This window comes from Chaetodon auriga, chromosome 8, assembly GCF_051107435.1.
Source record: "Chaetodon auriga isolate fChaAug3 chromosome 8, fChaAug3.hap1, whole genome shotgun sequence".
NCBI classification, from domain to species: Eukaryota; Metazoa; Chordata; class Actinopteri; order Chaetodontiformes; family Chaetodontidae; genus Chaetodon; species Chaetodon auriga.
This window is the reverse complement of record NC_135081.1, coordinates 24,787,065-24,812,989: the sequence shown is the minus strand read 5'-3', so window position 1 is coordinate 24,812,989 and position 25,925 is coordinate 24,787,065. Positions and strand designations below refer to the sequence as shown.

General features: G+C 44.7%; 1 protein-coding gene across 7 annotated transcripts in view; it reads right to left on the bottom strand.

The window, feature by feature from the left end:
- Positions 1–1,474: 1,474 nt before the first annotated feature.
- Positions 1,475–25,925, bottom strand: part of cadm4 (cell adhesion molecule 4) — a 147,209-nt gene continuing 122,758 nt past the window's right edge. For 2 of the 7 annotated variants that reach the window (XM_076736831.1, XM_076736828.1), the window contains exons 3-9: positions 24,318–24,605; positions 21,058–21,219; positions 19,260–19,350; positions 14,251–14,423; positions 7,517–7,627; positions 4,683–4,811; positions 1,475–3,431 (exon numbers count right to left, since the gene is read on the bottom strand). In XM_076736831.1, coding sequence (XP_076592946.1) covers positions 3,322–3,431; positions 4,683–4,811; positions 7,517–7,627; positions 14,251–14,423; positions 19,260–19,350; positions 21,058–21,219; positions 24,318–24,605 — 1,064 coding nt within the window. In that variant the 3' untranslated portion in view covers positions 1,475–3,321. Of the gene's footprint in view, positions 3,432–3,612; positions 3,692–4,682; positions 4,812–7,516; positions 7,628–14,250; positions 14,424–19,259; positions 19,351–21,057; positions 21,220–24,317; positions 24,606–25,925 lie in introns of all 7 variants that reach the window. The other 5 variants (XM_076736835.1, XM_076736834.1, XM_076736833.1 and 2 more) reach the window with 3 other exon arrangements.

Genomic DNA, 25,925 nt, shown 5'->3' with positions numbered 1-25,925 from the left:
TCAATGCCTCACGCTATGCTGCCACTGTGTACACACCTCCTTGCCTCGCTAGGGTCACACTGCCAAGACCAGTGAACATAAGCTGCACTCACTATCCTAGGGTCATTAGGGTTGGCTTTACAGATGGATAAAACTGTGTCTAATCCACCATGTAGCCACCAGAAATATAGAGTTTGTGTTTGGATGGACTGTGATATCTACTGCAACTCGTAGAAATGAAATACGGCCCTCATAAATGGGTCATAAACGGGGAATTCTCTGGTGTGAATTCGTTCCAGGACGTTAATCGGTGAAACTAGTATGAGGGAGAAGCCGAGTGAGTTATTCATAGACTTCTTGCTCTCATTACTGGCCAGATTATTACATTCACTGCATGTCATAAAACAGGAGGAATACAACCAACTGTTGTCTGGCTTGTCCTGATCTCATTTCTGCTTATGCCTATTGATTTGATAATCGCCCTCTATGATCACAGCGACCGTCATCGGGTCTAGCAGCTCAATGGCCAGATAATGGCCAGTTTCCCAGGACTCACCAGAGCAAACAATGACAGCTTTACCAATTCCTGCAAGTTTGAACGACTCCTTTCACCAAGGAAAACATAAAAAATAGTAAACTTACACTAGAAATTGTGCTTTTCTTGGTTGAGTTTTTCATTGCTCCTGTGAGGAGAAGCAGAAATAACTGTCAACCAAACAACAAACACACCCAGACAGAGTGCTGTGAAATGAACAGGGAACCAACACATGAAACCTTTGTTTGAAGGACACATTCCTCTGTTTGAAGACATACAGTATATAGGGACAATATTCTCAGCTTTATTACTCATCGACCACAGTGGGTCTGATAGCAGGAGCTACTCGCGCTACCTTTTCTTCATCATAAACCGAAGATGTCTGGTGTCGACTTGTGTACGTGTGCGCGAATTGTTTGTTGGCCGGAGTGTCAACTCATGCTGGTAGCGCCTGGCAAGTCCATTACTTTGATTGCCGTTTGACAATCTGTCTTTATGACAGGCGACCGTGGAGCCTTGCCATCGATGGAAGAGAAACACATTGATCTATCACCCAGCGACCTCCGGCGGCTCTCAAATCTAGCCCTGCGCACAGATGGACATGTTGAGTGCTTCTCGACAGAATCGGGTATTGATTGCGTAGAAGTTAATGGCAGAGTCATATTTTTCTGCGTGCATCTGACTCAACCCTCCTGTCACCCTTTCTTCCCCGCTATCTGTTCTTATGATTCATTAGCGGCGCCACAGAGCCGTCTGTTTTGTTTATTCTATTTATTCTGAATGAGCTGCCAGTTATAAGCGGCTCCATAGCCTTCATCTTTATCTTCCCACCTATAACTCCACTATTCCCCATTGATCTAATCATATGCTCCGTCTCCTGCTCTCTTTTCACAGGATTTCAAAAACAGCACCTGCTAATTACACAGGAAACACACCCAAAAACCAGTCTGATCCCAGCACTTATTTTTGGATTCTTTTTTTATTTTGTCGTGCTTTGTATCTTTCCCCTATAAAGAAATAGTTAGCTATATATCAACAATGACACATGGACTCTAAAATAAACAAGAGTGAAAGACAGAAGAAGAGACGACTAGGCACAGGAGACGAAGAGAGAGAAAGACTGGGAAAGAGAGGAAAGGTAAGGGCGAAAAAAGACAGCAATTTCTCTACAGTAGAACCAAAAACAAACCATGGGAAGTGTACATTTCTTTAACATTTACAATTATAATAATAACAACGGCAATAATAATAACATTAACAACAATCATAATTGTTCAAATAATAATAATAATTAATAAAAAATCAATAAGACCTCTGGTTTCTCATAAAGACAAATGAAATATTTTTTTATTCTTTTCTTGATTTTCTTTAAAGATCACTGGACAGTAGTTTGTTCGGCTTTGCACCTCTATAGGCTAATATTCTGTGTTAGTATAGTTGCTTCATAATGCGTTTCAATAGTAAACTGTTTTCTCATTTCTTAAAAGTTTCCTTTAATTTATGTTGCTCTTCTTTTTTTATACAAATAAGGAATTCAGAGATATGTATACTTGTTCTGTCAACATGTAACTGTACGTATGAATGTATGCATGTATCTGCATATGTGTGGTAGCATTCAGAAAAAAAATATCCATCCATTTTATTTTCTCATTCACTCCTCTTGCTATCACTCCCCTTGCCCTTCTTATAAAGACTTCTAACCCTTTTTATCCTCTTAATGACATTCTAAAATAATTACGCTTTTCTTTAATGCCTTAGTAAGTCATATTCATTTCTTCTTTGTCGGGAACGCAGCCCAACACTAATCCTTTCATTATTAGGAGCCAACAAAGGAGGAGCGATAGAGGGGGACAGACAGAGAGAAAGAGAGATACAAGGGAGAGGGGAGAGGATGTAACAGGTGAACGGAGAGGAAGGAGGAGATGGAGTGTTAACTGAAAGGAAAGGAGGACCACCTCTCCCTCACTGCTGTAAGAAAATGCATTTTTTTTCTCCTCACAAATTATTGGCAGGCAGGCAGGCCACCCAACAAGGGTACCAAAACAGGACAGTTAGTTTGCTCATAAAGTCTTTCGTGGGACTCTGGGCTTACACACTCCAGTGTTGTTAAGAAATTATATACGAGTTGCGCTCAGTAGGTAAGATGCTTTGGCAATTTCTAAAAAATTTCAATTTTCAAGCACCTTGCGCTCAATAGCTCCTGGTCAACCACCCCCAGCTCCTCAGCTCCCCCTCCCTCCTCACACACTGCTCCCACTGTCAGTTAAAGATTGAGCTTTGTGAAATGGATGGTTTTCTCCAGGCATGGAATTATAGCAATCATCTGCCTCTAATTCCCCTTCCACTTTGGCGGCTGCACGGGCAGAGAGCCTGTTTTTCTTTGTGCTCCCCGCTTCCTTCTCGATCAAAATAATTATGGCATCATTTCGTTTTTGTCTACATCACCCTCTCCCCCCGCCCCCCCCCCCTCTCGCTCTCTCCATTTTCCCCAGTTTCTCCGACTTATAGTATATGGCACAGTCGTTAATGGCTGGTGGGTCAATAGGCTCTCTTTTTCTCAGTCTGTCTATGGGTACGTGTGTGGGGGGAGGATATGGAGTGGAATGGAGTGGGATGGATTGGCTGTGTGCAGTATCTGTATACAGTCGTTTTCAGAAGGCCGCCCGTTATGGCGCATTGTATAGGAGTATGTGTGTGTGTGTGTGTGTGTGTGTGTGTGTGTGTATACTGTATATAAGGTGGGAGACAGGGAGAGGAGGAAATAGAGGGATGAGGTCAGAAGAGAAGGGGAAAGGGAAGGAGAAGGGCTACAGTAGGTATTCCTTCTTGCCCTGGCTGGCGTCGTTCCCATTGAGGAAGGCCTCCTGCACCTCGCCATGTTCATCCAACCCACTGGCCTCATGGGTAAGATAGGAACCTGAGGGAAGAGAGACATACAGAGAGAGAGAGAGAGAGAGAGAGAGAGAGAGAGAGAGAGAGAGAGAGAGAGACCGAGAGGGAGATTGGAGGGGGAAGGTTAGGTGGCGAAGCGTCATGATCATTGCGGTGCCATGCAGCATTATCAAATCACTCAGCCCTAATATTATTGAGTACCATACCTGTGACAGATTAATTCATTAGTTAACTGATTGTTAGGTCAATACCAAGCAAGAATAGGCTCTCGGGTACGGTACGAGCCTAACAGCAGAAATTAAAGGTGAGGGGATGGATGTGTGAACAGAAGAAGAAGAAGAAGAAGAGGAGGGATAGGTGGAGAAGATAATAGAGAATAAAAGACAGGGAGGGAGGAGAGATTGGCAGAGAAGGGTGGAGGGAAGGTTAGGTGCAACAGAACAATGGCACGTTTGCGTCACCCTGAAAACCCATTAAACAATTTTTAACACCCCTCGGGTGTGTATGATTAATGATTCGGTGCGGTACAGGTTACAGAGAGCAAGAACTGCTCAAGTCATCTTCCTGCTTGAGTGTCTCTTCACTCCAGGGGTGAGTGACACTCTCATTCTCCTTACTGCAGAGGTTGACTGGCATGCTGACAGTCTCAGCGGACTGAAGACAAAGTCCTAATGGCCCTGTCTCAACATAGTTTGGTTGTAATGGTCCTGTCTCTGTGCTGATTGGCGCTCAAGCCATACTGAGTGTTGACTGACAGGTTGTCCGGCCATAGGGTAAGTAATGGTTGGTTACTGCTCGCTACACAGTTCCCGGATCATTTCTTGGCAGCTGTGGCACACAGTCGAACGCTGCCAACAGGGGGGCACTTAAAAAGATAGGGAACGCAGGAAGGCTGCTTTTAATAGATGAGCCTTGATACACTAACATAGAGTCATAAAACATGGGGACCACACCTACATTTCCCACCCCACCCTGTCTCTTCCGCTATCCTGGCCAAGGTCGTCCATCATGGACAGCACCCGCCTGGAGAGGAGGATCCCACCCTGTCTGCTTTGCGCCAACAGGTTTACACCTCAGTTTAAAAGATTATTTTCAAAGAATGAGGTCGTTAACTGGCCTGCAATGATTGTTTCACTGCAATTTATGCCAGAAAGTGGAGATATGAGAAAACGTGCCTGTGAAAAATGTGATAAAACACTCCGAAATGTGTCCCCATGCTCATGAATGAAACTTTTGTGTCACTTGGTGTGTGTGTTTGTGAGAGTGTGTGTGTTACCTTTCTGTCGGACGGAGCACCAGATGGTGACAATGAGGACGCAGATGACGGTGAAAACCAGCAGTGCCAGAACGCCACCTATCACCGCATATGGTACTGCACTGTGAGTCTCTACCACTGCACCGGGATCTGAGAAAGAACAAAAGAGGTAAACAGTGTGCACGGGTGGAGGGTGAGGCATATAAAGGGAAATATGTAGAGAAAAGTGCAGACAAAGAAACAGAGACAAGGAGAAAGATGGATCAAAAATGAAAGCTGGAGAGATGGAGGGAAGAAAAGGTATAAAAGTGAGAGAAAGAGAGCGCATTAAAGCGCCAGCACAGGGAGCGAGACAGGAGAAAAGAGAAGTCAATATCCTCCACCCAACTTCCATTATCACCTTTCATCACCCCCCACTGCACAGAACGCCAGACAGTCAGAATGGGTGAGAAAAAGGTGGAGAAATGAGGAGAGTGAATAAAGAAATAAGTATGTCAGCCTCTAAAAACCCATTTCAGCCAAGCACCTGTCAAGACCACAGTGCATTTTGAATGGGGGGGGGGGGCTTCGAGTGTGTTTACACCCCGAGTGGTGCAGTCCTGGGGAATGAAATCAAACACTTCACCACAAGATGAGTGAAGAGAGATGAAAAGATTAAAAAAGGCAAGTTTAACTCTGCGACATTTGTATAGAAAATTGCAGCGGTGCTAAGAAATTATTCATGTCAGCCTCACTTTTACCAACTTTACGCTGCTTTAAATTAAAAGGACGACTACTCAAAGAAAAACAGATGAAAAATGACAGGAAGCTTTGAAAAGTTAAGTCGGGCAAGCAATTATCCTGCTGACAGAAAAAATAAATGATGATAATTCTTACAATTGATTATTTGTTTAAGTCATTTATCAAGAAAAAAAAAACGTTAAATATTCCCTGGTTCCAGCTTCGCAAAATGTTTTTTTTTTTTTCCCCTCACTTTCAATAGAATAATTTGGGTATTGATCAGGCAAAACAACCAATCAGAAGACACTGCCTGCGAGCTCTGGTAAATTAATCGATTAGTTGAAAACATTTTCAACAGATTAATGGTTAGTTGTAGCCCTGATACAGATCATAAAGAAAATTTAAGACCAAACACGTGTCTGTGTACAGATTCAACAGCAAACACTGGCTGACAGCACCGAGCTAAGGGATGCTGAGAAAGAGAAAGACATGATTGGTAAAGTAAAATTAAAGTAATTTGTGCTGCTTTTGTGCAGCTCTTCCAGTCTGGACTTAAATACCGAGACAGCGTCTGAGTCGCTGACGATAACAAAATGGCTTTTTTTTTTTTTTTTGATGGGGCTGTGGGGGTGTAGTGTAAGAGCTGGTATGGCCAATAGGAGGCAAGGACATGAAGTTATTGATGCAGCCCTTGGACCTTGACAGAGCGGAATTAAAACATGAATCATTAATACAGTGCTAACACATAGAGATGAGGAGAGAAAGAGAGTGATGGAGGAGGTGAAGGAAAGGAAGAGGAGCAGGGATTGACAGCTGAAGAAGAGATGATGCATTCCTCAGCGTGTATTTGTTGGGCAAGTGTCTCATTTAGCGCTGTGACAAAGTGCATCACATTCCTGCTTATGTGTATGATCAAGTGTTGCAAGGCATGTGCGCACGATAAAGTGAGTATCGGTGCATCTGCAGGCACGCAGGACATGTGGGATTCGACTGCGATAGGATCGAGCAAGCAATATTTCACAGGAGATGAAAAAGCGAGAACTTAAGCGCTGCACCTTTACCTCACACCACCCTGTTTTTCATCCACCGCAGCCCAAAGCTCCACAGGAAATGACTGACAGTATTAAAAAGTGCGCTGTTTCTCCGAGGAGCCCATCAGATGATACATCAGCATCGACTAACTGCTCAAGCCGTGGCTTTTCCTATGACTCTTTATGACATCTCCATACATGCCCAGCAGGTGAACAACAGAAGAACAAGAGGGATGCTCCCGCTCTCTTCCATTCATCTCTCCTTATAAGTAACAGAGGAGAGACGGAGAGCAGCCGAAGGTATGGAAAGAAAGGAGAAGAGATGCCAGTGAGCATGTGTTTGCTTAAGTGCATATATGAGATGAAGAGATTCTGTAGATAAAACGAGAGGGGAGCTACTGAAAGAGTGTGTAATTTTACACACCAACACACAAACACACTCGGGGTAGCAGAGTCATACCAATCAGCCTTTCGTTCTCCTGCTGTGTAACATTCATCTGGGAGAACATGATTAGACAACCACCTGGATCCCTGATCTTTCTCTCACTCTCCATCTTTCTCTCTCTATGTGTGTGTGTGTGTGTGTGTGTGTTTGCGAATGTGCGTGTGTTCAGACAAAAATGTTTGTGTAGCATCTTCCCATCCCTCCAGAGGCCAGCGTCAGTCAGCTAAAAGCTGGGTGCATTGCCAGTTCCTTAGCGCAGATTCATCAACAGTACCCATCAAACACCAAGAGACCCACCCCAGATCATTCACACACTCACACTCACACACACACGCACACAAAATGCTGACTGGGCAATGTGTGTGGGGGGAACATCAAACAGTCAGTGATAAGAACGAGGGAGAGAGTGGGTAGATGTGCATGATGCAGCATGCAAGCATCTGCAGGCACGTATGCTCATGTAGATGCAGGGCAAAGGAAGGTTGCAGGAGGAGGAAAATGGTGTGTGTGTGGGTGCGTGTGTGTGTGTGTGTGATGGTGTGGGCCACCTGAGAGTCGTCAGATGAGCAGGGGAGTGAGAGACACCAAAGGAGAGCGGGGAAGGACGAGGAGAGAGACGCAGGGTAGCAGAGGCAGGATAAAAAGTGTGTGTGTGTTACCTTTTGCGTCCGGAGCGAAGCTGGGTGTTAGGAGGGTTGGGGTGGTGGGATGGGAGGTGATTGGTTGGGTGGTAGGAGTGGGAGGGACCGTGGTAGTGAGTGACACATTATCTACAGACAGACAGGGAATGGGATAACACACACATACACAAATGCTATTATCTACAACATGCAGTGACATTTCAACCAAAGCGCTGCAGGGTTTTATAGCAAAGTTACTACTGCCTATAAAACACAACACATGCTTTATTATTGTTGAATATTAATCGAGCTTCTTGGCTGCTCTGCCTCAGCATCCCGCTCTTTAATCATTGGACGGTAGTCTCAAAGACAGCCCGTCTCTTCCAATGAGTTTGGAGGAGGAGAGGAAAATAAAAGCACTGGAGGAAAGATTTATTTCAAACACACTGATCAGCGATTGAAGCCGATGCCATTTCGAAACCAGAGACAAATGTTGCTAATTATTTTCCCAAATTGACTGTGTGTGCGAAATAGAATCGATCTCAACCCCTGACAAGAGATAAAGACAAGGACAAATGATATTCCTTGGCATGCCTCTGTGCTGGGGGGGTTAAAGGAGACGTTTACAATGAGAAAGACAAGCTTTAAAGCGGGGGCTGAGGAGAATTACACCTGGCAGATTGACATTCATCTACGAAGCAACTGGAATATATAGGAACACATTCTCTATCACTGACACATTTTCTATGGCACAATGGCAGGGGAGACAGAGACATTGTCTGTGACAGATGCATTCCCAATGGAAAAGTGCCATGCAGGGACTGTCTCATTCAATGCCGAACAATAGCTTGGATCTTGACACATTCTCCGAATCAATGGCTGAGACACAATGGTAGGTAGGGAGGTAGAAAGAGACAAGTTCATATTGCCGGTAAAGACAAAAATAATGGCTGACAAGAACTAAAAGGGAGATGAAGGAGTGGGTGTGAGCGTGTGTTGTGCCTGTATGTGCGCATCAGCACTCTAAGAGTGAATAACATGCCATTTCATCAAACAATTGGTATGAAATCGCAAGGTGCGAGCTCGTCTGTACTCAAAGTCTCAGGACACACACACACACACACACACGCACACACCTCGATTTGAAATACATGCAAGCTGGTGCATGCACATACACATGCTGATACACACTTACACACAAATGATTAATGAGCCATGCACACACATACATACATACAATACACCCACAAAGTCGTACAGAAACATACGCACACATATGCACACACACACACACACACACACACACACACACACACACACACACACACACACACACACACACTGCCCTTTCTGCTCAGGAGTAATTTATTGGTAAGTATTCCTCTGTCTCTTCTCTCCCTTTCTCCCACTGGCCCTGAGATCATCAATCTCTTTTTGCACTCTTCTTATGTCAGCACTATACCTCCCCCGTCCTGTTTTTTTTCTTTCTTCAAGCCAAGCACGCTCTTCTTCTCTCTGTAAATAAATGTACATGATGCGCAGTGTATTTTGTGGGAGAGACAAAGAGATGAGTTTTCTGCGAAGTAAAGGAAGTCTGGACCAGATAGAGAGAAGGAGAAACTGGCCTACCGTTATCTCGGCGTGTGTGTTGCTGCTCTCCTGTATGAGCGCATATATGTTGCACGTGTGCATGTGGTTGTCACTTGAGCCTGAGGATTAATGGCCGGGGTCGCAGCGCTAATTAACTGGACGCTGATGAATTTCTCCTGACTATCACGGATGACCTAAAAATAGTTCTTTCTCACCATTTCCAACTTTTTTTTTATATCATCCTACCAACATCACTTACATCTTTTTCCTAGCTCGACTTCAACCAAACTCTCTTCCCCTCATTTGCACCCGCCCTCCCTCCTTCACTTTGCTTAATTCGGTTGCGTCTCCGGTTTCATTCCTCTGTGACTGCGTTCCCTCACTGCCTCTCTTCAACTTAATTAAGGAGAATGCCATACAGCTGTCGTTCTCTTGGCCGATAGCGTCCCCCCCCCCCCCCACATCATATTGTTATTCATTAACACTATATGGCTGCCAATCAGGCACACAGCCCATGTTATTTCCAGGGACGGATGTGGCGGCACTTGCGATAATGACGTTTCTCCTCGTATCTCCTTCTCGCAGAAGTGCGCCTGAGGATACTGTGCCACCATTTTGGATGAGCCCTGTTATTCTTTCATGTTCAGTGTTCCTGATTATAAGGGCCTTGCCCAGAGCAGTGGTGGCTCCAGCTGTCAATCAGTGCACAAAATGTTGGATATTGGTCCAAAGGCCACTGCTGAGGGCATGTGGGCCAACTCTGATTGGCTGAAGACTCATTCAGAGCGTACTCAGACATCAATATAGCTGCATGTCATGTGTGGAGGAACACAGGGCCCAAGACAATTTTTTTTTTCTTTTTTTTCAAACAAAATTGACGCTGCATTTTCCCTGTCTGGCTTCCTCTGCCACTCGCCCCCAACCTTTTCCACTTTAATTCTCATTCTATGTTTTTTGAAAGTCTCACTTCATTAAATTGAGGTCTAGGTTTTTCATTCCAATTATGCTGACGGCTCATTACAACAGCCGAGGAGAGACAGACTAATCCCTGGTCACCTAGTATCCCTCACTATGTACCCATCCTTTCATCTTTCTATCACTCCCTTCTGTTTTCCACAAATCTGTCTGCAAATCCATTAGTCTATCTATTCTCCCCCTTGCTCACTTCCTACTTTGTTTTGCAGAAACACACACACACGCACGCACACACACACACATACATAAGTGTGTTACATATATGCAAACTAACAATTCTTATCTCCCCATCTCTATCTCACCCCCTCTCTTGTTTTCTCTCTCCATCTCCCACAATCTCTCATGCAATTCAATTCTAATGGGTTTTATTGGCTTGGCGATTCATCTGAGTGCAGCAGCTCAGTCCAATTACATAAGGGAGCCCTCCGGGCTTTCACCAGACAATCTGCAACATTCTCCTCACAGTCACGTGCACACGCATTCACATGCACCTTCACATATACACACACATAAAAAAAAAATTCAATTTCTCCTCAACAATGGTGGCACAGAGATGAAACAACCAACATAGGTGCAGATTCTCTCTCTCTGTGTGTGAGTGTGTGTGCTCTGCGATTCATCGAAAACGATTTCTCACCTTTATATCATTAGTGACTTTCAGAAAGTTGCAGAAAGTTAATTTTGTCGTATTAAGTGGTGCGCTCACTTCCATTCACAATAATGAGAAATATCTCTCTCTCTTTATCTGGATCATAAACACATCACAGCACATGCACACACACACACACACTCACACACACACACAGTTACACACAAGTGTGAAGAGTCAAATAAAGCTCAGCTTCAGTGCATCACGTCTTTGCCACGGCCCGGCCTCCCTGGAGAATTTTCCACCTCTCGCTCTCTGTTCTCCTTCGCCGGCATTAAGTCCGTCTCCCTTCATAAAGTGGCAGAGCCTAAAAAACCTGCGACAAATTGGCAGCCACTTTTGCCTGAGTTTGTACCCAGTGTACAGACCCTGATGGCAGATAACTCTCACAGAGAGAAGGTTGACATGAAATGAGAAGGAGAGTTTTTCCTGCACCTGCAATAAAATGGTGTCTTTTCTGCTGACTCATCTTTTACAACACATATCCTCAAGTGCTCCCCCCCTTGCCTCCATTCCTCCCCCAGGTGCACTCTGGGATTCCCTCTGGGAAGGCTGGGAGCCAACGAAACTGACATTCCGATTATCTGACAGGCTGTGGGACTGAATGTTAACCTGCGTCTGACCTCCATCGTCCTTCCCTTCCCTTTTCATCCCTCCATCACTTCCCCTCTCCATTCCCTCCTCCCTCCATCTGTCCCTCTCCAGCTCCTCACTTAGTTACATTCGCATCTCGCTGTGCCATATTCTCGGACACCTCGTCCCTCTTTCAGTAAGGAGACCGAACTGCAGCTGAACTAAGAATGGAGGGCAAAGTGGTGGCAAGGTGAAAAACTGTTGAAAGGTTGTGGGAGAGTGGAGGGAGGAAGTGGACAGGTGGTGCAAAAGAGGTGAGAACAGCAGGCACGAGTTAAACGAAAGGAAGGATGTCAAGGAAAGGAACAGTGAGAGGGACAGAATAATAGACGAGGGGAGAGAGAGAGAGAGACTGAAACAAAAAAATAAGCTCTCAGAGAACGAAAAAGAAGGGAAAAAAAAGGAGTAAGTGAAGAGCTTTGTTACAAAATGAGATATTCGCTATTTGACACCTACTATAACAATGTGGGTGCTGGAATGAAGTGATATGAGTCATCTCAACATATTTAACAGAGTGGGATCATATTTATTTCCAATATTGACTGGTGAATTTCGTGTTTAATCATCAGAATGCAGCAGTTCACTGGCACCATATAATCCACGGCGGTTTATTTGCACTGGCAGTGATGTATAGCAAACGCGCTGTTTTATTGCCATGTAACATTTACAAAGACGCACACATCACTGGAAACATTATAGCCTGGATGCAAGAAGTTCATTTTTTTTAAAAGAATTAACATCGCGTTAGCCAGATTATTAGCTGTGACATGCAGGAAAATCAAGAGTGACTCTCAGTCCTCTACAGATTAATATGATGGCTGAATCAACAACTCTGAGCTCTTTGAGATAAGGGTTGAAACAATCTGCCCAGTGGGCGAGTACATATTTTTTGAAGTACAGCAAACCACCGCTGATGTGAGGCTACAGTGGTAGGATTTAAGAAGCTGATTGCTGGAAATCCGCGGTGCAGAGCAGAGGAGCTGAAGCTTGGCTTATGTTGGCTATGTGGATTTCTGGTCTTTTATGGATTTTGGTGGAGGCAAGATTCCTTACTTTAAATACACCCTTTTTACACAATAAGAGCAGATAACAAAAACAGCAGGCTAAATCAAATTAATGACCAGCACAGAGCAACGGCATGAAATAAATAAGCTACGTGATGAAATGTAGGAGAGAAGAAATGGCACACAGATAATCAAATGAAGAAGACAGCTAAAAAAACTGGTGAGGGAGGAAGCTGAGGAGGAGGGAGAAAAACAGAGCATTTTTCTACAGAGGTGGCAACGCGCATCAAAGCTCGACATGTCTAACCTTCTAGGATAGAGAGAGAGAGAGAGAGAGACACACAGAGAGGGAGGGAAGTGGGTGGGGATGTCACCTTTCATCTTGCCACTGTTGCCACCCCGGTGCCTGTGGAAAGCTGCCATTATGTGTGCCGTTTGATGCTAGACATGCTTGTACAAGAGCGTGTGATTGTTGATTGCGAGTGTGTGTGCGTGTGGGAGACGGAGTGTTTGTGTGATGGATAGATGAAATAAAAATGTTACATAAGATATCATGTCTCTATTCCCTCCATCCGCTCCTCTGCTTCTGATCTCCGAATCAGGTGCTTGGGTGCAATGACAGCAGCAGCCAGCAGGGGAGGGGAGGGGAGGAGTGCAGATCAAAAGGGCAACCCTACTGACTGACAGTAGTGTGCATGTAATTAGGCCAAACCACAAACGTACTGAAACCGTAGAAGCCTCTAATGATGAGCTAGCTTTGCGATTTAGCTTTGCTGCTGTCCCATTAAAATGACACAATTCCAATTTTGTCCTTTTGACTGCAAGTTTACCGGGTTGTTTCATGTGTGGATTGCGCAGCATTAACACGCATCAAAACCTTGTTTTCAAATGTGCTTCACACTCACACAGAAAGTTTGCCAATTTGTCACATTTTCCAAAAAATAACTTTATGGTGACACAAGATCTTCATGTGATGTTTGCGAGCTCCGGCGTCATCCTCTTTGAGCCACGGCGTGCAGTTTATCTGGGTCAACCTTCATTAAGAATTTAGCAACCAACGGTGAATCTAGGTGCAACATCTTGGAAAACTTGTAAAACCTGACAACAAAAGCCCCTTACCCACATCCCGCTCCCCCTCTGAAACCTCTGCTCAAGCAACAAGCAAAGTTGATCCGCCTGAATTTTAAATGCAACAGATGCTCCTCTGTTGTTTTTGGCAAATGTTACCATGTAAAACCCAGAGTCTCAGCAGATCCAGCTTTAGGTTAATACCCGGCATTGTGTGCTCACATCTGTCGTCTTTGTCTCCTACGTGACTGTTTGTGTTGTGAGATTCATTTAGTTGTCACAACGTCTTGAACCTTTATTTATTGCACTTGAAGATGTAAGTTACTCTGAATTCTGAGAGGATTGGGTCACAGGGGACATGATAAATTGGATCTTTACAAGATATAGCCTGAATAATTATGCTGGTAACTAGTATCTGGGCACGGTAGCCTATGTCGTCTTGTGGAATCAATATCTCTGTTGAATCAATTGCACAGGAGGTTTAGCAGAGGTTTCCTGCTGTGAACCGAATCACAAAAACAAATAAAGCTGAAAGACAGATGAGACAAGCGTCGCAATTTAATGGGTCTGTTGCCCAGTGCCAGAATAACTAGACTCCAAAGGTACTGGGAAGATAAAAGGATTAGTGTATTTAAAAAAAAAAAAAAAAAAAAGTCATCAAAACACAAGAAATGTAACAAACAAAGATCTATTGAACACAAAATTATTCAGAACAGTTAACAATTGCCTGGGATACGTGGACTGGGAATGAAAAAAATAGAGAAAAAGAATCAATGGAGCAAACTTTTCAAGCACTTGTGGAAATTCTAAGAAAACTTGCAGCACATCACAAACTGTCCGTCACGGTTACTCACCATACACCAATAGGGTGTAATGATCAGCAGCGCGTCCGTAGTTGTTCTGGGCCTGGCACAAGTACGTCCCGTTGTGCGACTGGCTCAGACGGGAAATCTGAAAGGTGGGGCCAGAAATCTCTGCCCTCTCGGGTAAGGTGTCGTTAATCTTGGACCACTGAATGTTCCTGGGCCTGAAGAGAGGGAGGCAGAGAGAGACGTGGCGTTTGATAGTGCTGAAATACGGCAATTAATTGACTGGTACAGATTTTTCGTCATTGATTAATTGTTGAAGTCGTTCATCAAGAAAGAAGCCAAGTTCCAGCTTCTTCTTTTTTTCTCTTACTGTTTCTTGACGTCCTATGATGACTACTTCATTAACAGAAAAAAAATCAATGGATTAATTGATGATTAAAAAAAAAATTTACTCGCACCCAAAAGATTAAAAACTCCAACTTCAAAAAGTTGGCCCTGAGTCAGCCTCACATACCCTCCCACATGAATGCACACTCATATCTACAAATATCCAAACATAACACTACAACAAATCCTGCAACAGCAACCGCGGCTGAGTGCCATTCAGATACAGCAGGACTGTATTGCCTCTTATAATTTTTCTATTACCTCCACAGTTATTAGTGTTGGGCAGTAACACAATACTTAGTAGTGTATTACTTCAATACATTTGATGACTTGGGGGTCGCCCGGTTCACTACCTTGTTGGGAGTCTGATGGAGGGTTAATATCAGTTTAGTCTCTATGTGTTAGCCTCCACTACAAGAAGAGAAACAGGACTATCATCAACTCCAAAGTTGTCCCATTTACATGCTTTTGTAAAGTCGAGATATTAACACGTAGCTGCTAATGTCAGGCACTGGTAAGCCTCCATTCAGGAATCACGTGCTCTTGTTGAAGCTCTTGCTCTTGAGTGAACCCCTACGAGCACAGCACTTGAGCGGTCTGCAGTCACCTGGGCTACGCCAGCTGCTGATTGTGGGCAAGTACCTCCAAAATGTAGGCCGGCAGCTTGTTAAACCATGATGTCTCATTTTGTGTTTCTACACCTGTTCAATGCAGAAGATGGGACATGTTTGTCTGAAGGTTTTTGAGTAATTTAATGTCATCTTTGACCAAGCTGGACCAAGCAACAAAAGAAACCTAAGTTATTACTTTTGCTGTTCAGTAACAAGCACAGTGATGTTATTACTTCTTAAATAGAGCAATAAGTAACTTGCCCAACACTGATAAGCACACAGCTACCTCCCAGCTTGTAGACTTCTAGTGTTAAAACATTTAGTAAAAAAACATCTAGTAAAAGTGCCAAAGGGTATTAAAAATGAGAAAGTGGAAAGAGACAAGGGATCAAAGCACAGGCACTGGGGGATGCTATAAAGGAGAGGTGAAGACGGAGGGTAAAGAAGCCCACAGGGGGACGATGACACGAGAATAAAGTATAAAAGTGGCTTGGAGAATCGAGCCATTGGCAACAGAGGGCTGCATCTTGACAAATAATGAGGAGATGGATGGTCAGAGGGCTCGGTCGTGTGAAAGAGTAGGGAGGAGGGAAAGGAGGGCAGATGAGAGAGAAACAGGGTGTCAGATGTGGAGAATGGGAAAAAAAGTAAGAGGAAAGACAAGGAGAGAAAAGGTGTTACTGCAGGTGGAGGGAAGACAGAGAGAAGACGAGGTGGCGGAGTGGGAGATGAAGGGAAGGAGCAGGCAGGCAAAATGAATTGGTCATGAAAGACGGGCAAGCAGAGCAGACAGGAGGTGCGAGGATTACAGAGACATCCTGGCGAACAAAAATGTGTATGTGTGTGTGTCTGGCTGAGTGTCATGGCTCATGCCACCCTGGCCAGATTACAATCCTGACTCATCTGGGTTCTAATCCCTCAGGACGTCTAATTAAACCTCTTTTTTGCTTAGTCACACACACTCTTCCGCTTATCCTACACACTGAACGTGCACAAACAAAATCTCCTGCTGTTCCTCTCTTGCTAACACACACACACACACACACGCAACACCCACACACACACTTCAACTCCTACACACAGTCATTCCTTCAAATGCTAACACAAAAATGAGGACGCAATCAGGCAAAATGACAAAAGTTCATCTCCATCTCTGGTCCCAACAACAGACAAGCAATGAGTGTACCCCTACACCTCAAGGAACTGGCATATGATTGGTCATTAACACTTAACAGGCAGTTAACGAGGCCAGAAAACGAGCAGGACAGGTGACAAGGGGACTGCAATGTGTGCGTGCGTGTGTGTGTGTGTGTGTGTGCGTGCAGTCCAGCGTGAGATGAGGGTCAGAGTCCAGAGAGGCCTGCTGTCCCATCTCTCACTGTCACACACGTGCATGTGCCACACAAACACACACACACACACACACACACACACACACACACACACACACACACACACACGAAAAACACACCCACACACCCACACAGAGTGTCTCCAATCAGCCATTACAAAGCTTTAGTGGGGCTATAGCCAATACGCTTCTCAGCCAGTCCTCACTGTGGGATTTCACTTAAGTCATCACACACACAAACACACACACACACGCACACACTTTGGCTGCATGAAGCTTTACTGAGGAGCTTTACTGGACTTGATGCCCACAGACAGACGGACCATCCAGGGGAGGGTTTAAGAGCTTAGGACCCAATACCCTTCTGGAAAGTGCACAAAGGGCTGTGAACACAGTCGAGAAAGGCTTTGTTTCATAGCTGGCTCTTAAAAGTGTTGACTGCTGATTGGGTTTCGTAGCTCCACGCTCACACACACAATCACATTCAAGTTTATGGCACGTCCACATTGACACTCAATTTCTGGTGCGCTTTTACGCTCTTCTCGTAACCTCTGTGCCTCCGCCTGAAGCTCTGTTTCTCTCAGGCCTTCACGCAGTGAAATATGGATCAGGTGGTTTTCGTCTGTCCGTCAAACATCAAATGTCAGATGATGGTACAGATACTGAGCAGCTCTAACTTTTGATCAAATTTAGAGGCACGATGCATCTGTGGCACTATCTGATTACAAAAATATCCCGACTGGTTTGATGATGGTGCTAATATTGTAATTTTCCATGTGATCCATTAGACACCCTCGGTTTAACTTCAATTATAGTTCACCGGATGATGCATTTGGGATTGATTGGCCCAAAGGGAGCCTGCATCATTTGTGGAAGACAGCATGCGGTCGTACTCAATTTTGATAGTCTGTTTTTCGAAGAATTTCCTTGAGAGGAGCTGATAGGAAGTTGCTCTTCTTTCCTACGGACAGTTCCTAGAACAAGCAAGAGACCTTGGAGTGATTATAGGGAATATATTGAAGTTGGTGGAGATTAGAGAACTTGATAATTACTGGAAGTTTCTTTCAAGGAACCCTGGAATTATGTGGGTTAGCAATTAAACAGAAAGAGGTCAACTTGATGTTCATTTCAGCAACACATATTAAAGAGAAAGGGGGTAGGATCTCTTGCAGCTGGCTATTTTAAGCTACTTAGGGGAGAAGCTCTCATCCGTTTTTCTTTTTTTTTTTTTTTTTTTGAACCTGTATTGAGGGCTGATATAGCGCACATGTTCTCCTTTCAGTGGTGCCCTGCTTTATTCGCACACTCTTGGTAGCTGTCCAGGAAAACCACTGTTTTCTGCGGTGGCCAGAGAAAAGCTCCACTGGAGCAGGTAGAGGTTACTCAAGGACATTTCCACAATAGCTGCTCAGAAGGAGAAGGTTTGTTTTTGCGCAAGATGGATAGTAATTACTTTGAAAATAAACAGCATATATAGTGAAGCTGTCTTTGTCACAGATCACCTATCTGATTCATCTCAAAAGCCCATAAATCAAACCTCAGACAAACAACCCTTTGGTAGACACTGCTGTGTCTGTGTTCATCTGTGTGTTCAGACTCTAAAATCAGTTTAAAATCATCCAAACTAATTTGATGCAGTTACTTTGCACTATTATTAGTTTTGTTTTCACATATTCAATGTTTGAAAACTGCTGTAAGACAATCCACAGAAACCAGATACTCCTCAACCCCATCAGTTTAACTAACACGACTCTGCAGTCTGCGGTCACAGTGATGAAGACCTTTGGCTCCAACTGTCGCAATCATTCCAGGTCACTGAGTTTAACCCGATTCTACACTTTAAAGAACAGTCCTTAGAGTAAGTGTGTGAAGTGAACGTGTAAATCCAGCAACAATTTTACCCTCCAAACAGATTACCAGAATGAAAGTAGAGCCCTGTATGCTTGAGCTGCTACCTGCAGCTACCCGCTGCTTGGTGATGCTATGACCTAAATGTCATTCTCATAGCAGCTTCAAACAATTTCCCAAAACATTTTTAATGTGTATACTTGCTGCCCCATATTACCATTTCATGAAATTTTGTGTTTGTGAGGAGGTTGCTGTTGAACTTGGCAACCTCCTGCGTGTTGTCGTCAATCAAATGCTTTCTGTGTGTCCTTAAGCCGATTTGTCAAGACTCATTGCAGCTTTTTAAGCGCAAACGCTTTGTTGAGACAAACCTTTTATACTTTCTGAATATTTTGTCAGGAATTCATAATGGAGTGAGAGAAAATGCATAAACACACTGCTATGACAGCCCCGACAAAGCCTCACGAGCAGCGCTTTGTGCCAGCTGGTACATGTCCTGGTTTCATATCTTGTGGAAGGTGAAGCGTGTGTGACTCAATTTATTTTTCAAATAACTTTATGAAGTCATCATATCTCTTTAAGCCATGATCTCAAATAAAATAGCAAAAAAGCCCGGCATTCACATTTTAAAGGACGACAGGGATCGAGTGTTCAGTGCAGTGAGGTTTCTCCATGGGCTTTTCATTGCTACCTGTACCGCAATGACCAATGACAGCGCAGCATCAACTGGTCAGTGTACGTATGCGTGCATGTATGGAAGGTTTGTGTCATTATGTTACATGTAAAAACAGGCCACACATGGCATTTATTGAAGGCAGATCACACCAACACACATGCACAGACACACGCAGACTTACAGAGGGTTCCCAGTGACGGAGCAGGTGAGGCTGAGCGAGTCGCCCTCTCGCAAAATGCCAGAAGGAGGAACGATTCTCACTGTGGGTGCAACTGTGGGGGGAGAGAAAGAGACGACAGGCACAACAGAAAACAAAATGATCAAAATGAAGCAACAATCAGAGAGGGCAGCAACAAAAACCAGGGATGAGAGAGAGAGAGAGAGAGAGAGAGAGAGAGAGAGACGGCGAGGGAGCAAAGAGGAGGAACAAGGGAACAGTGAGAAAGAGGAGGAAGGGTCTTTAACATCTGTTTCCTAGGCAACCAGCCGACAATCCTATGGTTGAGACACCTGTTATCATAAGCGGCCCACCGCTCCGGCAGCTGCCGTGCTGCACTTACTTCAGTCATAGAACAATAGGAAGCCAGATCCACACTGACAGTTGGTCATTATTACCAGTTGTGCGGCTGGAGGAAGCACCAGCACACAGACTGACAGAACCCTTGAATATGAATCACTCTGATCCATTAACAAACATTAGTGTACACGTGGCAAATGAAGTGTACCAAAGACTGATGCACAAGCACTCGCTGCACATGAATAATATTACCAGCTGTAATAACGATAAATACCTCTGGAGTGTTTGATTTTCTGAAATTATTGATAGATTGCAGGATAGGAATCATACTGAACCATCAGGAATATTAATATGAGGGGAGAACGTGGAGTAACTTGTTCAGTACGATCACAGTAACACTGGATGAGAAAAAGAATTGCATGTACTTTTCTCTACTTTTTGACATGTTTCAGACATTATTATTAACTTTAAAAAAAAAAAGGGATTTGCAAACTAATACATATCAATATCATTATTAAATAGCAATCATACCGGATTGTAAGACAGTGTCAGTTTTGTTTTTCCACACTTCAAAAAACAAAAGATAGAAATGTCTAAACTAAAGCAGTAGGAGCAAACTTAACTTGTTTGATAGGATTAGAGGCAAAAAAAAAAAAAAAATGGATTTACATTTCATAGTTATTAAATGATTAATTTCAGACTTTTCCAAAAAGGATATAGATTATAGCTGTCTGACATTTTCAAGACTAATCCCACTGAACCATCTACAGATTTGTGAAAATATTGAGAATTCATCTTAAAATAAAAATATGCTTGTGTCTGAGCTCGTTGCCCTGAGTGAATATTAGACTTAAGCCAATTATAAATTTAAACCTCCTGCAGTGGTTTTACTGTTTGCTGTCGTCTGCCTGGAATGGACACGTGCAGACTGTGCAAAGATGTCAGAACACGCTAACTTGTGCAAATAGGCCAGCAAAGGTACATCAATCCCAGAACAGGACTGGGATCATTGCACATGCTGATGTGACCCAGGTTTTCTCAGCCGATGCTGGTTAGTTCCTTAAACTACAGGCCCCTAACCTGGCCACAGGTTTCTGCCAGGTCCCTGCATGACAAGATTTGTATGTATTAGGTTTTAATGAGAGTAGGTCTCATATAGGGCAGCTCTGAGTATCACTCTGTTAAAATCCTGGACTGTTGTATAAATGAGTTTCATTCTAAAATGAGATATCCACCATTTGAAAAATGAGGCTGCTGCCCTGACAAAATTATGGCTGGCATTAAAGCAAAACTCTGTAATAAATAGCACTGAAGTAACAACTTAAGTGACAGCAATACAGATGGAATAATTTGTATTTTTGAAATATTTGGCGATGAACATTATGTTACTTCATTTGTTTCCAAGATGGATAGAAAATGCTCGGATATAAAGTGCAACACACTGCTTGAAGGAGGGACTTACAATACACATCCAGGCGGTAGTGTCGAATCCTCTTCTGGCCGCCCAGCGCTGGGTGGAACGCCTCGCAGCTCAGCGCCGCCCCGTTGTCTTTCCTCTCTACTGGGATCCGGATGGTGCTGGACACGCTGAACGTCTTCCCGTTGTCCTGCTGGGAAACCACACCTGGAGAGAGACAGAGGGGATGAGACGATGGAAGGAAAGAGGACAGGTGGGGTGGCCAAGGAACAAGTTAACAGGCAAAACATGCCCGCTCTTCCTTTTTCCCTGCTGAGACATCACACCTATGGTGGGAGAGGGAAAGAGACAGGGAGAGCAGAGGGAGGGAGGGGGAGACTGAGGAGAACGCAGCAGTGGATAGAAGAGGCAAGCAGACTGAAAGCAAGAAGTCTGAAGTTAGTGGCTGGTGAATGAGCTCCTTTCAGCGGCACCAGGTACCTGCAGAGGGGCGGATGACATGATGGTGGAGGACAGAATAAGAGGGAGAAAAGAGAAAGCAATTTGCATCTATATTTCATGGTAATTATGAGCAGCAGAACAGTTTGTTTGCAGATGGTAAATCAACTGAATATTTTGTGTGTGTGCATGAGTGAAAGGAAGAGAGAGAGAGAGACGGAGGGGAGAGAAGGATAAAAGAGAGAATATGCATAACTGAAGTGAGATTTTAACTGAGCCAGACATGGAGAGAGAGGGGAGAGTCAAAGGACCGGGGTGAGAGAAGAAAGGCAAAGGAAAGAGGGACTCACAGTCAGAGAGAGGAGAGAGAGAGAGAGAGAGAGAGAGAGAGAGAGAGAGAGAGGGCAGCAAAATGGGCATGATGGAGGGGGGGAAGCGAGAAGAGCTGTGACGAGACAAGCCCAGACATGAAAGAGGACGATAAGAGTGCCAAGCCAGATGCAGAGTGGGAGAAAGATGCAAGAGGAGAAGAGGAGGGGAGACAGAAGGAGGGAGGAGGAACACCGGGGTGACACGGTCACGTATTGGGAGTTTGTGCTTGTTGAGGCAGAATACAACAATATTACTTATATCGCGCTGAGTTTTCAATTATTGCCGGCCAGCAAATGAAAGCAGGCCCAATCGAAGCGTGAGAGAGGACGGCGGCGGCTGCAGATGAGCAGGAATAAGGGAGCCGTGAGAAGATAGTGTCTTAATTAAAGAGTGCTTTCCCATATCTGTTGGGATCTGCCTCTAACCTTTAGTGTCACAGTTCATTTAACTCTGGGCCAAAACAGAGGGGAGGAGAAGAGAGGAAGGAGAGGAAACAGGAGGAAATGAGAGAAAACAGGAGACAGGGAGGAGAGTGGAAACAGGAGAGGGTAGGAATAAAGGAGAGATAAAAGGAGAGGACGGGAGAGGAGAGGGGGACGAAAGAGGAAAAAAGACGAGAGGTGAGGAAACAGGAGAGGATGGGAGGAAACAAGAGGAGAGGAGACAGGAAAAGAGAGGAAGAGAGGGGAGGGAACAAGAGAGGAGAAAAGAGGTGAGGAGAGGAGACAAGAGGGGAGGAAACAGGACAAGGAGAGGAGAGTGGAAATAAGAGAGGGTAGGAATAAAGAAGAGATAAGAGGAGAGGGAACATAAGAGGAGAAAAGAAGAGAGGAGAGGAAATGGGAGAAAAGGGGGGACAAGAGGAGAGAAGTGCAGGGAAGAGGAAGAACGAGTAGAGGAAACGAGGAGAGGAAGGCAGGTGAGAGGAAAAAGAGCAGACAAGAGGAGATAAAACAGGAGGAGAGGAGAGGGGAGGAGAGAGAAACGCGAGCAAACGAGATGAGACGGAAAAAGTCCAGCCCTCTTAAAGTCAACCAATAACAAAAACGAGGTGAGGAGCATCACGTCTTAGTCACCAGTGAAATTTAAAGAAGAGAAATAAAGGGAGTTTATATGAAAAGAAAGAGAAGGAGTAGAGGGGAAGGACAGAGCGGGCGGAGACAGAATGACGGTGACAGCCGTATTCTGACAGAGTAAAAGGGAAGAGAGAGGATGAAAGAGCTGCTGAGTGTCAGACCAAAATAGAAAGTAAAAGAGACGACGGCTGACATGAAGTTTGAAAGGGCAAAGCATCGCTCAGCGCGTGTCCCAAAAACTGTTGACACCAGATTATCTCACATTATTTCATCCGGTCTGCACCAGTTATTTGAAGGCGCCGAGTTCATGAAACACAATAACGTGACGCACTTGACAGCGATTTGTACTTTTAAACAATGCTGCCTGCAAAACCGGCGATAAATTGAATAAAACTAAATAGCCGTGAGCTTGAGTTAACGTGGCCAAGGTTTTTTGAGGAATTCAAATTAAAACACAGGATTAGACGCAAATGCTAATTTAATGGCTGAGTGAAAAAAAAAAAGAAAGATTTCTCGGGGGTCAAATAGAATGAAGGCAATAGAAAAGATAGGTCTTAGATGTATTATTGAGTGAAGGGCCCCTTTAACTGAGAGAAGTCAAGGGAGGCAGCGAGTTAGAAAGAAGGATAGATCAAGGTAACAGACTGATGGATGGCTCATAGATTCACCACAAGCAAAGAAGTAGATGACGGTGAATTGTAAAGTCTGCCTTTGTGAGCATTTGAAAAAGAAGTGGAGGAGAAAAGTGGAGAGTTTGGACTGTGCGCAGCATCTGTGCATTCATGTAAAGGGGCACTTGTGTGAAAATAAAACAAATTTGAATTCGAACTTGCAAGAGAGAGCAAAGGCAGAGAGACACGTCGAGTGGGGGAGACGACGCGTGTCTGTTCTGATAGGGAAAGAATTTGACTGGTGAACATATTAGAAAGCAAAGCCATGACATCTCTCTCCTACTCGCTGTTGATGTGTGTCCTCTCAGCACAGATCAACACACGTAGACGCATGCACGTCCTCTGTGAACTTATGACTCGTCTAAGAAGGAGTGTGAACAGAAAAGTTACTACTGTTCACATCTTACAAAGTGTGTTTGATCATTTGAAACTAGATCGTCGCCTATAAATATTGCAAAGATCACAGGGAGGAGACATGAGGAGAGGAGAGATTTTGGCAGCAACGCAGCCCAAAACTTCACTTTCTCCACCCATTTATGCATCCATCCATCTTAGCCTGCTCTCATCAACTGCTCCATCTGCCATTCCCTCTGCCAACCTATCAATCACCCGCCCGCTCATCCTTCTTTTGTTCATTGATATTGTCCACCCATTCCACTTCACCTAAGCCACCTAAAATCCCCCATTAGCTTCCTCAATTATCTCACCCAACCATCCATCAGCCCATACGTCAGCTACGTCCAGGTACCTGGTATCTCGCGGCCGTTACGGATCCAGCGCAGGGTGGCGGCCGGCTTGCTGCGCGGCGACATGCAGGTGAGCTCCACCTCGCCGCCCTCCACGGCCTCCTGCTTCACCTCCACCGTGGGCGTCTCCGGGGGCACCAGAACGGACAGCGTTGCCACCTGGTGGTGCGTGGCGTCCGTGTAGAGCTGGCAGAAGTAGCCGCCCTCGTCCCACACGCTGACGTTGGTCAACGTGATGCGCACCAGCCGTGGCGTGAAGAGCACCATCTGGAAACGGTCGTCCTTCAGGGCTGGAGGCGGGTGGAGATGACGGGATGGAGATGGAGCGGAAGTGAGGCAGTGTGGGGTGGGGTTGTTGAGGAGGAGGGAGGTGGAGAGAGGAAGACAAAGCGGGATGGGGGAGAAGAAGCGACAGGAAGAGTGGGAAGGACAAGGAGAGGGAAGGTGAGTACAAACTGTGTGCGAGGTGAGACCAAGTTCAAATACTAAGTACTGTATTCACACAAACAAAGAGTGAAAGCGAACATAAAGGGAGAAATCAACAACAAAAATTCCTTTACTCTGGGTCACAGTAATTGACTCATTTTTTCTAATGCTGCAGAGACAGACACAGAGCATTAAGAATTGTTTTTGTCATGGTGTTCAGCTGCTTGAAATACACCTCACACACACACACACACACACACACACAAAAAAAAGACCACATTAAAGAACTTATTTAAACACATTTTACTGGCAGGCTTCTGCTTGCTTTATTTTGAAATAGTTTTCAGAAGCACCTCAGGGAGCGGGGCTTGTACTGCACTCACAAACTTACTTATTCACGTTTAGCAGGCTGCAGGTTCTCCACAAGGGCGAGCTGTTTGGTCGTTGAAGACTATTTATACCCAAGCACACCGAGCAAATAATCAAGACTGAAATGCCATTTCACTTCATTATTCAGCCTGACATTGTTCTCACATCAGCCGCTTTCTGTTTCTGGAAGGGTGGTATTGTGTAACAGCCAATCAATGGTAAGTGATGCAGTCATTTTCAGTCAACGTGGAAAGAGGTAGCAGTAAGATTTCTTTCTCTTAATGACTCCTGTTTGGGCTTGCAAGCTCAAATCACCAACTGAGGATGCTAGTGTTGAGCAAAGTCTGTTACCTTTCCAGTGGGTTGCCAAGGTGGGCACGTGAACTGCCAGCCTGGAGAGTGGGCTGCCTCAGAGAGGGATAAGGAAGAGACCCCGCTGGCCTTTCATTTACCACCGCTAGGCTCCTCTGGCCTCTCAGAAGCCTTAACTTTGGCATTTTCCCTGTGTCATAGTCGTGACTTGGTTCATTTCCCAGCTGGGGAAACACGGTCAGTGAACACTAGACCTAGCTGGATAGCTGGAAAAACCCTCCATGCAGCCAGTGATTCAGAGGTCTGGAGCCAGGATGGTGCAGACCTGCACCACCCACAGGGAAGTAAAGTAATAGGAGTTCAGACCTGTAGATGTAGGTACACTGATGTTGCCACTTACAGGCAAAGGAAGTGACAGTTGAAGCAATTGCTTTCACTTTCGCCGATAAGGATGCAGGTTAGATTGGAAGCACAGGTCAAGAGGTGCAGGGCTGAAAGTGATT